Raw genomic sequence first — 12,500 nt, 5'->3', positions numbered from 1 at the left:
ACACACACCAGCTGTTGGGTGGCAGCAGATCGGGAATACATCAACAATGCTCCAAAATATACTGATAATTCTCATCTGCAAAACTATCTACCTCACCACTGCTGAGTCTGTCACGCACTTGCTGCTGGAATACTGACACACACACACACACACACAGACACACACACGATCAGCTGGTCCGTCTCGTCGGCTAGAGTTTCACAGTTCACTATTTTCTCCTCGTCTCCTGCACTCACTATAAGCCAGGCGTGTTTACCTATCACAACCCACCTCTTTACCCTTCAAATGCCTGGCCCTGCAACAAGCTACAAGTTAGTTATAAGTTCCCTTGGCAGCCGTGATGGTTGTTGCCCTACATACACATACACACACATGCACACACACATACACACACACACACACACACAGTTCCCTCTTCCTCCTCCTACAACAGCTGGGGGTGAGCGTACACTCTCTCTCACCTCCACATCTCTCCCACTTATACATCCCTGTTATAATTACATTTATTACCCCATTACTGCACCCCCCCTCCCCCCAAGACCCATCCAGGGGTTGTAAGGGGCAAAGCTGGCCTTCCCCGTCCCTCCACCACTCCCACCCCATTCGCACGGCCTGCCCTCGTGTTTTCCAGGTATATTTCCACTTGGTATTAATAAAGCACTGAATCACTTGGGTCATTTAGGGCAGGAAAGGGCCTCGCTCAGTGAAGGAGTCATTTCTCCCGGCCGTCACTTCTCTGTAATCGCCGCCATGGGTTAATAAATGTACTCACCTTTATCCGTAAGTATTCCTCTATCGACTTGAAGGCAGAATCCGTCAATTTCATATGCATATACGATTTGTTTTGCGTCACATTATTGGCAAGCCCGAAACTCCCACTCCCGAGCCCCGCCATGTCGACACTGCGGGCGGCGCTCACAACTCCCCCTCTCCTCCTCTCCCGTTCCAACACTATTCTCCCTCCTTCCCAAACACATGGACGTCTTTTTATCATATCTGCCTTATTTTCAAGCTATCCTCTCAATGACAAGTTGTGCGTTGTTGTGTGAAGGTTATCCATGCAAGAAATCAGGCTGGTGGGTGGCTTTATTGAGGAGATATGGCACTTGTGAGGGTTTCGTTGACATCGTTTAGGAAGAGCTTTGAAGATGAATTTGGAATTTGGTTATTAATTGTAATTAGATTTTGTAAAATGTTTTAATTGTATAAATGCTGCAAAATTTTGCACAATTGCTGCAAACATGATATACTACAATTGAATAGCATAATTACCATAGAATGATTACAAAATGATACGAAGCAACAGTTGGATTCAAAGAAAAGTGATTCATTAGATGGGTAACTCTTATATTTCAACATTTATTTAGATTGTGGTTCTTGCTTTTAATTATATTTAAATCACACGTATCTTTTTATGACAACATTTCATACTAGTACGCATTTACCATGAATGTCTAATTATTTTTCCCTAAAACCTATGACGAGTAAAACAAAACAAAAAAAGATAAAAAATGAATAAATGAAAATGGCAGGTAACGAAATTATTCCGATTTCATACCTTATTTGGGTCCGGCCCACGATATGTACGTTCGTGTAACATATCATGACTAAAGTGTTGCTTTACAACAGTTCTGTTTTATGATAGTATAGGATACGGGATAGATCTTTCCTCTCACTTTATTACCTTTATATTACCAAGGGACCACGTCGCCTTCCAAAGCCTGCCAATGAATCAGTGCTATAAGGGTTGTATGAATAAAACAATGGTACCTTTGTAATTTTACTGACATGTTTAATACGTACGGTACGGATGATGGGCGAATGACTGATATATATATATATATATATATATATATATATATATATATATATATATATATATATATATATATATATATATATATATATATATATATATATATATATATATATATATATATATATATATGACACACAAGCTGCAAATGTTTATGCTATACATATTTTAGAACTCATTGGTGGAAATGGCCATCGCTACATGAATCTGTAATTTATAATTGATATATCCAAACACTTCCTCATCACTTCAAACACTAGTGATGCAATGAACCAAGTCAGGGCTAAAACATAAGGTTTGGACATCGTGGATTTTTTTTTGTTTTTCCCTTCTTTAAGATATGAACGGTTACACTTTTTTTGGAAGGTCATTACCGTATACTATAGAACTTATGATCAACATGACAAGACTTCAACTAGTTCAATGTTGCGGTCGCTGCTCTGGGCGGCGAAGAGGGAGCAGCGGGGCCAGGTCAGTGTTGGTCAGGACACTAACTCTCAACACACGAGTGCACACTCACATAACACTCCAAGAGACACCACAAATAACACCATGCAGGTCACCGCCGGGGCTATAAAAGTCTGTTCAGGCTCTTACCAAAGCGAGTCGCAGCTGAGCGACTCATGTTACTGCTACTGCGCTTCTGAAGCTGGGCTTCCTGTCCAACAAATGTGGCCCAGCAGCCAGCTGCACCACACAGGCCTAGTGGCTGGGCGCCGTGGGAGGCTGAGGCAACAATGTGAGGTACAGCCTGATGTCACTTGATACTAGCTGTGCAGCATGTGCATACGTTTCACAGCACAACGGCGAGGTGGGAGTACCAATGTACCTCAAAGTACTGTACTACACAGTGCTGCCTCACCCAATCACTCCTCAGCAGCTATGACTCAAAGCTATATTATTCACAGTTTAGCACAAAGCTATTAACTGCAGAACTCGCAGTCAGTCAACACTTGGCCAGCTTCACCGAAGCGGCTTTTAACAGATGAGAGGTTAATGATGAGTTTGCGAAGTATGCTGCCGACCTCAGTGTCAAGCTTGCCTGCTGAGTGTGGGCTGAGCAGGTGTAAAGTTAACAACCAGCTGGCTGACAAATGACTGATGTTGTGGAAAGCTCGAGTTGAGGGTCAGCTCAGCCTACAATGTAAAATAAGCACTAATGGCCAGGTCTTCTACCCTGGTGGTAAAAGGCAGCCCTCCAACACACGACTAAGGTTAATAACAAAAAGGGTCACTAAGCTAGGTCAACAGTGAGCTAATGGGGGGCTGAGGGCCACACCCCTAAACTGACGCACCTTCAACAGAAAAGCTCCGCCCCAAACATGGTTTTACTATTTATGAAAAGGCATCGAGGGCTTTAGTTATCTGGAATGAAAATGTCAAAGTTTAGAAATGTGGCACAAATGATGACAGATTCCAGAACACTTGTACATGTGAGTTATCATCCATCACACTCAACCAGTGTTTTACCATGAAATATTCTCCAGTAATCATGAAGCACCTCATAACAAGATAATGTAATGCAATGTACTCAGACAAAATGGCAAAAAGAACCCACCATCAAGTGCTGGATTTCACATCATCAATTTTTACAGATGCCAAAACTCTAGGAATGCCCTCCCACCCTTGCATCAAGAACCCTCCCAACATGAGCAGTCACCTGACACCACAGCCACAGGTTTTGTTCTCAGTCCACAGCTCTGCTGCACAGTAAGCACAAAATACAGCCTAAGAGGCTCTCATTAGAGGTGTATACATCATAATACATTCACAGTAGCTGTACCATGCAATCAATGTCTATGCTTCAGAGGCATGTTTTGTGATTGAAGGTGGAGACCATTTATTTATGAAAGACAATACAAGATCACTTCAATCAGTCAATTTACATCCTAATGCAAGATACTTTCGGAATCTTCTCTTGATCATCACTGTTCCAACAATCACAAGGTAATACTGAGTTGCAGGTAAAAAAGACAAACCTTTTCCATTGTTGCGTGAGGTATAGAAAGCTGCTGGTACTTTTTTGCACTGCTTATTGTGTAAGAAACACTGAACAAACTTTTCAAAAGGATGGTGGTAGGAGAGCCAGGATGTAGCAACTTATTTTAGCAATGCATGTCAATCCTGAGCTCCGTGTCAAGGGAACAACATTTAAATTGGTCCACCTGGAGAAAGGAATAGCACTACATATCTTAGAAAGACCTTTGTGAATCAATGTTTTACATAATACTAATGACTAACGGAAGTTTTAATGAGCATGTGATTGAATGTTATTGTGGACCCATAAAGGTGGGATAATGGTAATGAGGTCAGGTGTGGGATGACAAATGGAAGGATGCTGTGTGATATATACCTATTTCTATGAGAGAATACCTGAAAGAGGTTAAAGCTGCAGAGAAAAGTATAATATGAAGTGAATAATGTTTACACATATCTATGGTTAGCAGTTATTGTTTGTATAAGCTTCGAATAATGTAAAAGAATATAAATCTAAAAAAAAAAAAAAACTCACAGCAAATATGTACTAATGACTGAGCTAGGAAAGCTAAGTGAGAGAGATCTATACATACAACTTGTGAACACTACTACACTCTGTTCCAGCCTAGCATTCATCTGGCTCCTTGACAGCCTCTGCCCTGCCTCCCCTCATTGGCTGGATTCCTGTCCTACTGTCATGGAGGCAGATCTCACTCACACATCCTGTGATGCCAGATGTTTATATACAATTTGTCTTAATTTCTTGTAATTGCATGTTTGCTCAAACTGTGTTTTGTTGATCATCTGATAGCAATTATATTTAAAAAAAACCTTCCTTTGAACTTAAATGGTGAAATGATTTATCAGACTGAGTAAATGACTGGCAATGATGTGATGCAAAAATTCTGAAGCTATTTTTTTTACTAATATTCATCATAATTTACTAATTTTGACAAATATGCACAAGTTCTATAATAACAGCATCTTGTATTATAGTGGGAGGATTAACACAAATGATGTTGAAATACAAGTATGTAGCATCTGAGCATGAGTGACAGCCTTGCATCCAGGAGTAAAAGGAACCAGCCATTCAGGGTGTGCAAACACTGCCAAGGAGCCAAACAAACCCCTTAGTTTGAACAGACAATGGTGCAACTAATGCTACATGTGTACATCAAGATTCTTAGGCTACATGTGTACATCATGAAGCACTGTTATCATGAATACATTACAAAGTTAGAAGTTTACATCATCAGTTTGGGAGAGAGAGCACTTGTTATGCTGGTTAATAGTAGTAAGTCTTCCCTGTTGCACTGAAGTTGGGAATGACCCACTCCCTCTTACCCTTTTTACTGTGATGCTTTTGCTCTGCTCTCCCTCTCTCCTGATGATGATGATGATGTTGGTGGTGGTGATGGGGATGATGGTAAAGCTGATAATCATCATTGTCAATTTCATCATCATCATCATAATCATCATCGTCATAATCAAACCTCACGTAGCGTCTCTTTGCCTGACGTCTCTCATGTTTGGTGTGGCTTTGGAGTTTCTCGTTATCCCCTACTGCCCTGTGACTGTGTTCCTCTGCTTCCCCAACCCTCTGATCTCTCCTGTGACTGGCTCGATCAAACAGCCAGTCAGCTTTTTGCTCCTCCACCCTCCTGTGGCTGCGGTGCTTTGCCCGTTCAAAAAGCCAGTCTGCCTTCTGTTCTTCCCTGCGCCTCACCTCCCTACCTGTTGCCCTCTTCTGCATCCAGTCCCTATCTTCATCCCCATGGTACCTGGTGGCATTCTTACCCCGCCTACGGATGAAAGCTTTCTTGGGCCCTGGGTATTCCCTGCGGTAGTTTTTTCTGGACGGCTTCTCCCAGTGACGCAGCAGACCCTTCTTTTTGTCGTCGTCATCGTCGTCTTCCTCAAGCACTTCATTTTTGTGAGATTTCCTCTTGGAGTTATCGTCACTGTCATTATCGTCATCATCTTCATAAACTGGTTTCTTCTTTTGGTACTTTTTCTTGAATTTGCCATCATCGTTTTCCTCGTCGTCATCATCGTCGTCATCGTCATCATCACTACCATGTCGGTGCTGCTTCTTGTCAAATTTATTAAACTGCTTCCTTTGGTGCCTCTTGTCATCCTCCTGGAGGTTCTTCTTGCCCCAGTCATCCTTTTTGTGATTGTAGTTTTCCTTTTCCTCTTTGGTCTTTTTGTTATTATTTTTGTCTTTCTTTGATTTCTTGTCTTCCTTCTCTTTCTTCTTCTTTGCCTTTTCCTCCTTCTTCTTTGCCTTCTTTTCCTTCTTCTCTTCCTTCTTCTCTTCCTTGCTACTCACTCGACTCCTTGATCTGTCCCGCTTACCATCAGGTTTCTCCTTCTTCTCTACAGTTTCTTTGTTGCTTTTCTTATCATCTAAGTCTTTCTTGTCATCTCCTCCTCCTCCTCCTCCTCCTCCTCCTCTTCCTCCCCCTCCTCTTCCTCCACTTCCTCCTCTTCCTCCTTCTCCATTCCCTGCTTCACCACTCTTCCCACCTTCCTTTGCTTTGTTAGGCCCAAGGTTTTTAATCTCCGATGGTTCTTTTCCCATATCTTGTGGCTTCCTTTCCTCAGCTTCCATATCATCCACTATGCCTTCATCTTCTTCCTCCTCCTCTGCTCCAGCTCTCCCTTCCTCTGCCAAGAGTTCATCACCAACCTCTTCTCCATCAGTATCAACTTCAGCCTAAGTTAGGGAAAGAAAATGAAAACAAATAATGGAAAATGTACATCAGAATCTATCATGGAAATAACTGCAAGAGAAATACACACAATCATCATTATGATAATACACCAGGTATTCATTATAAGCGAGGGTTACGTTCTGCGAAAAGCTTGCATAATGAGAATTCTGATGCATCAAAGCTATCATCCCATTAATTATAGGGGATTATGTTCTATGACATTTTTTAATCCTCTAAATATTTATTCGGGTATTTCACAAGGAATAAAGCACTAAAACAACAGCAAAACACATTAGTAGAGATAAACTATAAAATATGCTATGAAAAGACACTGTAAACAAACAAAAAATTTTAAATTGTGGGCTGTGTGCGGTATGAAGAAAGCGAGAGAAAACATTTTCACCCATCACCCTCTAATGCAAGTTGGCCACCCTACCTCACCAACCAGTCACACCACTGCTGCTACTTGCATAATGAGAATACTTGACATATTAAGGTTAATTGCATATGATAGAAATTGCATATATTGAATACCTGGTGTAAAACTACGAGAATGATTGAGAAAAGAATATTTTAGTCTGAGAAGGAAAGTGAAGTGCTGAAAAAAAAAAGAAAAAAAAAAAAAGAAAGGACACAGAGAAAGTGTTGATCCTAAGCAACGAGAATGATGATGAGAATTCCTCTCAGAGAGGGATTTTTTTCAAGAAAACTGCTCTTCACATACTCTTATTTTCTTACATACTTGACCCAAGGATTAGGAAACATCTTTCTAGTTAACAGTGCAAGGGCCATATTATTCAGGCATGAGTAAATATAAGAGAACTATGTCTCAACTCTGTGCTTGTATGGCTATAGACTGGTTATGACTGACACTACAGACTATTGAAATACACACAACTCATTAACCACAGACTGCTAACTGGTGCTGCATTACTATTAGCGTCACCTTCAATACCTAGCCTTTTCTTTACTGCATTCAGTCAGTCTTTTTATGAGGGATATAGTGTGAGGGATGGATATAATTGGTTTTCCTTTACCCAAGCATCAGGATGAGGAAAAATCCTATGTCCATAATAACTGGATGAGTGTGTACTAAGGAAATACTGATAAAGAGCAGCTTTGGCAAAATGATGTTCAAAACAATTCATGATGATTCTGTTTCATATAAGATAGGAATCTTATTCACACATGTGTGTGTCACCTCTCAATTATGGAGTCAAAGATTAATGAAGCCTAAATATCGATGGCAGTAAAATCAGAGAATAGTGAGTTAAACTATGGCATATAGGGGAACAACGTATTGTTCATGTCTGGGACCATGAACAGCAAGAAGCAACACAAGTAAATCATCCACTGGAGATGTGTAAGAGTGCCATTTTGTGGCACTCATTTCGGTTAATTTTGTGCAAGTGGAATATTTAAATATATACATTTCTTGGAAAGAATAAGAGTTTTGTTACACTTTTCCTCTACTCCATATTACATTAAACTGCTAGTTTTAAAAAATAACGGATAAAAATCTAACAAAGTATCACATACTGTAGGGATGTCACACATACATACTCTTCTTTCCTCATTAATTAAATAATAAACTGCAAGCACTTTCCTTTCAGTATAAAATAACTTTTGAGTACAGCATCTTACCTCAAGGTTGTTCCACGTCTTCTCAAATTGGTCTCCAAGGGCAGCCAAACTCTGGGCCAGAGTGGCAGTGGTGCTCTCAAAGGAGGCCTTCCCTCTCTTCATGATGCTGACCTGCCCGATGTCTTTCATCTTGTTCACTACGTTGACAATCACACGATTCATCTTGGCAAGAGTGTCTTGACTCACCCGGACCAGGTTTTGAGGCCGACCTAAATCTTTTATCTGAAGCACAAAAAACACTGCTTACTCTCTCAGTTATGTGTAATTCTTCTTTATCACTTAGCAACCTGACAAAGTGAGAATAACTAACAAAACAAGTTCACAATACACACCTTGTCCCATTTTGAAGCCAGAGAGGATCTAAGCTGGTTGAACTTGGTACGCACAGAGTTCAGCTTCTGGTGCACCTGGAGTGACAGGCAACAGGTCACCAGGATGATCACTTACTGTCTCACATGGTTAGGCAACACAGTAATAATGCATATTGACTAAACATGTATGAATGTCATCTGAACCCTTCTTGAATACATTATTTGAAATTTGGAAATAGTTTTTTTAGTGGTATAAATATTCAGTTAGGTATGGCATCTGTACCCAATTTACTGTTTTGGAAAATACAGCTAATGTCTTCTTCGGGACAAATTATAGATGGTATATCATAAAATAGGATGCAATTTCTTCTCTCATATTTTTCTTGCTATCGAGAACAGTGTTATGAACATAAGATATCATTTGTCCCTGAATTTACAATATTTTACAGCAACATACAAATGTTAGTAACTGGAAGATGTACACCAACATATTCCCCAATACCTATTCCTGCATAACATTAAATTCCTTTACTGCATATTTTGTCTTGCACATTAAAAATAAAAAATTAAAAAGTGCGAGGTGAAAGTTATGCAAGTGTCAAGCGTGCCGATGAGTAACATTCTTACTAATATACACATCACAAGTTATGATGTGTAGCTGACTGAAAAGAGGCCACCTGAGAAGACAGTAGTCATGTCCTGTTACAAATTTTACACAAAGAGAGGAGAGAGAGAGAGAGAGAGAGAGAGAGAGAGAGAGAGAGAGAGAGAGAGAGAGAGAGAGAGAGAGAGAGAGAGAGAGAGAGAGAGAGAGAGAGAGAGAGAGAGAGAGAGAGAGAGGAGAGAGAGAGAGAGAGAGAGAGAGAGAGAGAGAGAGAGAGAGAGAGAGAGTCCCTGTACCCATCTGAAAATATACATAAAAGCAAAGAATTACCTTAAAAACCATCAAGTCTGGACCTGAAGATAAAATTAACTTCCATTTGCATAATCCTATGGCATATTTGAGATTCACTTTAGGTTAGCTGATAATTAAAACACTAAGCAGAGCAAATACAGAAGCACATCGCAGCAACACTCACAGAAGCAGATGGCTTCATATTGCCTGGCACCAGCCCCTCAAACACATCAGTGGCCACATCCAGCTTCTCCACGAAGCCTCCTTCTTTGAAATCCTGGAGAGACTGCAGGACCTACGGGTGGAGGCCACCTTGTACCAATTTTCCCTTATTTTCATAATACATACTAAGACAAGTGTGAGACACTTGGGGTAAAAATTTAATAATTTCTCCAGTCACTGCAAACACACTTAAGTCACTGCAAGCAATAAGACAGGCTGGCAGTCTTATACTTTGGCCAAACCTGACAAAAATCCTATTGAGTAATATTACAACAACTAATTTTTGTAATTGCAATCACAAAAGAGCTTTGCTGTATCTCTCACAGACAGTTACATCTTAATCGGGTAGTATTCTGGACATCTGAGAAATAGGGAGTATCCCTGTACTGTGCAAGGATGAGGCAAAACTGCCAACCAGCACTTCATCCTGCACCATCTTGTAAGTAACTGTAACATTACCTGTAATGGAATACAAGTCCCTGCATTCCCTGAAGGTGACTGAAAATTATGATGGCCAGAGGCTGAGAATGCTTCACCCAGTATTCTTATGTTCATCCAAAGCAAGACTCAAGTAAAAGAAAACAACTTTGTCCATAAAAACGAGGGATGTAACATGTATGAACAGACATGAATATATGATGCTTGAATGTCAGCAATGGGATGAGTGAATGTCTAATGGCATTATTTTGTTAATATTTTATTTAACTGGCATCTTATTTAGTTTCTTGGAGTTGTAATTTTCTCCCATAAATTAGATTCCCTTGTTTAGTATTTTCCCAGAATGTCAACCAGCAAAGTGAGGATAACAGTTGTCTGTGTAAAAGAAGTCCTGTGATGTACTTCACAAAGAGAAGAGTGTAGGAGGCAAATCAGCCCAGATGCATACAGGTCTGCCAACTGTTCTACAGGGAGGATGCACCTCCATCCATAATGCATCCAATGCTCAGAGAATAAAGAATTCCATGTCTATCCAGCAGTCAGACAAGTAGCAATTAGTAATGCAACACATTTACAACCATCTGCAGACATCAGACTAACACTTCAGTAGCTGAAGACAATACAGTAATTAAGGGATAACAGCAGAAAAGTCAATAAAACATTAATTAGTATAAACTACATATAATAAACAAACCCCATAGTACATTAATTTAATTACTAAAGAAACTAATTAGGTAAAATTAAATAGTTGAATGGAACACTTGATGTAAAAACTCACACATGAAAGTAAAAAAAATGAAAAGAAAGCTATTAACAGATCACTTGCAGCACCCATTGTTCTAATTCTCTACCTTACCTGAGACATATAGGAAAGATAAATCTTGGCATTCTCAAAGTTGGGAGGAGCTTTCTTTTTCTTTGAGGCTTCATCTATAACTTTTTTCAAGCCCTCCACTTCCCTGGTCACAGCATTTAATTCCTGAGGCAGTGGTTGCTGTAGGAGTATAGCTGGATTCAAACTCACAGGCTGCAGGAGCTGAATGTTTTTAAGGTGTGATATAAAATGACTGATGTCATGCCTGGTAGCACACTGATTTGAGCACTTTGCTCACAACAGAGAGGCTCATGATTCAAATTCTCAGCCAGGTAGGGACTATACGGGTAGATCTTCAGTAAAGGTGCAGCCCTTGTTCTTGTCGCAGAGAACTGGTGCAGATTTAAACCTCAGTGTTGAGGACTGAAGACAACCTAAGCTGCAGAGTAGCAATCATGCAGTATTGACTGCATTTATTTTTGTATTCAAAATTTAGAACATCTGAAAAGTCACTATTGCTTCTGTCTCCATACAAATAACAACTTCCCCATCATTCTCTCACTGTGATGATAATGCCTTAAGAAGGTTTCACATTATACAAAGATACATTTAAAAATGCAATAGTCACTAATTATACTCTGTTTCATTTGGGCTGTCACAATGATTTTGCCATCTGAGACCACATCAATATGGTAACACTGCCAATGACTGATTCTCTTACTCACTGATTGGTCTACATATTTCCATGATGATTTGAAGCATGCATCAAACTAATGCTATATTTATACCAAAAACCATTATTTAATGGTTTTTAGTAGGGATAAAATTTTGCCATACATTTTTAAACAAGATAGGTAATTTATCATTGTCATCATCATCATAAAGCAATCAGCAAGTAAGCACACTGGGAAGCAGCAGTGTTCATGTCCTCAGGTGACAAAATTACTGAGATACTTGGCAATACAATATAGTGATAACACTTCTACCTCCATTTGGTCAACTGTTAAATTCTTCTCACCTCCTGGTATCGTAGTTTCCCAACTTGGTTCTGGAGCTCTTCATTCTCTTTCTGGAGGTCATTGGCGGATACTTTTAAGGAAGTGAGGTCCGGGACAAGGTGACTGAAAGTATCAATTAATAAGAAATAGCACCTTACATTGAAAAAGATACAGCAGGAAACAAAGTAATGTGAGTAAAAATATAAAGATTGATGTAAAAATAAATATTAAAAAGAGTTTTACAGTAACAAAGTGAGCCTTCAAAAAATTAAGGTATACTCAGTCAAGAAAGCTTCATCAGAGTTGCCAATTGTTACATTTTGTAAAAGGAAATAGTTCCAAACCTGATAATGTTTAAAATACTTCTAGTTCCATCATTGTCATCACCATCATCAATGGGAAGAATATGCTGGGGATGCATATCATTGAACCAAATCACTTGGCCTCTTATGGGAAACAGTGTTGGGACTAATGTTCTATTGCACTGCTAGCCTTTATCATCAGTGAAAGCAAAAAACAAACACCACCTCAAACTTACATTAGTTTGCTGACAGCCAGCCTGAGTTTGTAATTGGTGCCCAAAGCATTATTAAATGCCCTGGTGTCTCCCTCTGGTAAACTATCAAACTGTTGCTTTGCGGCGGCTACCCGGAGCTCCTCATTGTCTA

The 12,500-nt window shown here is 39.8% G+C and overlaps 2 protein-coding genes across 25 annotated transcripts in view; both read right to left on the bottom strand.

Moving 5' to 3' along the window:
- The window catches only part of LOC135091052 (RNA polymerase II elongation factor Ell-like), a 130,514-nt gene extending 129,607 nt beyond the window's left edge, over positions 1 to 907 (bottom strand). For both annotated transcript variants that reach the window (XM_063988431.1, XM_063988480.1), the window contains exon 1: positions 773 to 907. In XM_063988431.1, coding sequence (XP_063844501.1) covers positions 773 to 895 — 123 coding nt within the window. In that variant the 5' untranslated portion in view covers positions 896 to 907. The remainder of the gene's footprint in view (positions 1 to 772) is intronic.
- A 1,287-nt stretch (positions 908 to 2,194) lies between these two features.
- Positions 2,195 to 12,500, bottom strand: part of LOC135089398 (nucleolin-like) — a 31,401-nt gene continuing 21,095 nt past the window's right edge. For 17 of the 23 annotated variants that reach the window (XM_063985391.1, XM_063985656.1, XM_063985987.1 and 14 more), the window contains 7 exons: positions 12,371 to 12,500; positions 11,853 to 11,955; positions 10,877 to 11,014; positions 9,545 to 9,655; positions 8,487 to 8,561; positions 8,155 to 8,376; positions 2,195 to 6,512 (listed from right to left, as the gene is read on the bottom strand). The exon at positions 12,371 to 12,500 is cut by the window's right edge and continues 60 nt beyond it. In XM_063985391.1, coding sequence (XP_063841461.1) covers positions 5,079 to 6,512; positions 8,155 to 8,376; positions 8,487 to 8,561; positions 9,545 to 9,655; positions 10,877 to 11,014; positions 11,853 to 11,955; positions 12,371 to 12,500 — 2,213 coding nt within the window. In that variant the 3' untranslated portion in view covers positions 2,195 to 5,078. The remainder of the gene's footprint in view (positions 6,513 to 8,154; positions 8,377 to 8,486; positions 8,562 to 9,544; positions 9,656 to 10,876; positions 11,015 to 11,852; positions 11,956 to 12,370) is intronic. The other 6 variants (XM_063986280.1, XM_063985729.1, XM_063986078.1 and 3 more) reach the window with 3 other exon arrangements.

Source organism: Scylla paramamosain, chromosome 1 (genome assembly GCF_035594125.1).
Source record: "Scylla paramamosain isolate STU-SP2022 chromosome 1, ASM3559412v1, whole genome shotgun sequence".
Lineage (NCBI taxonomy): Eukaryota > Metazoa > Arthropoda > Malacostraca > Decapoda > Portunidae > Scylla > Scylla paramamosain.
This window is presented reverse-complemented; position numbering and strand designations above follow the sequence as displayed.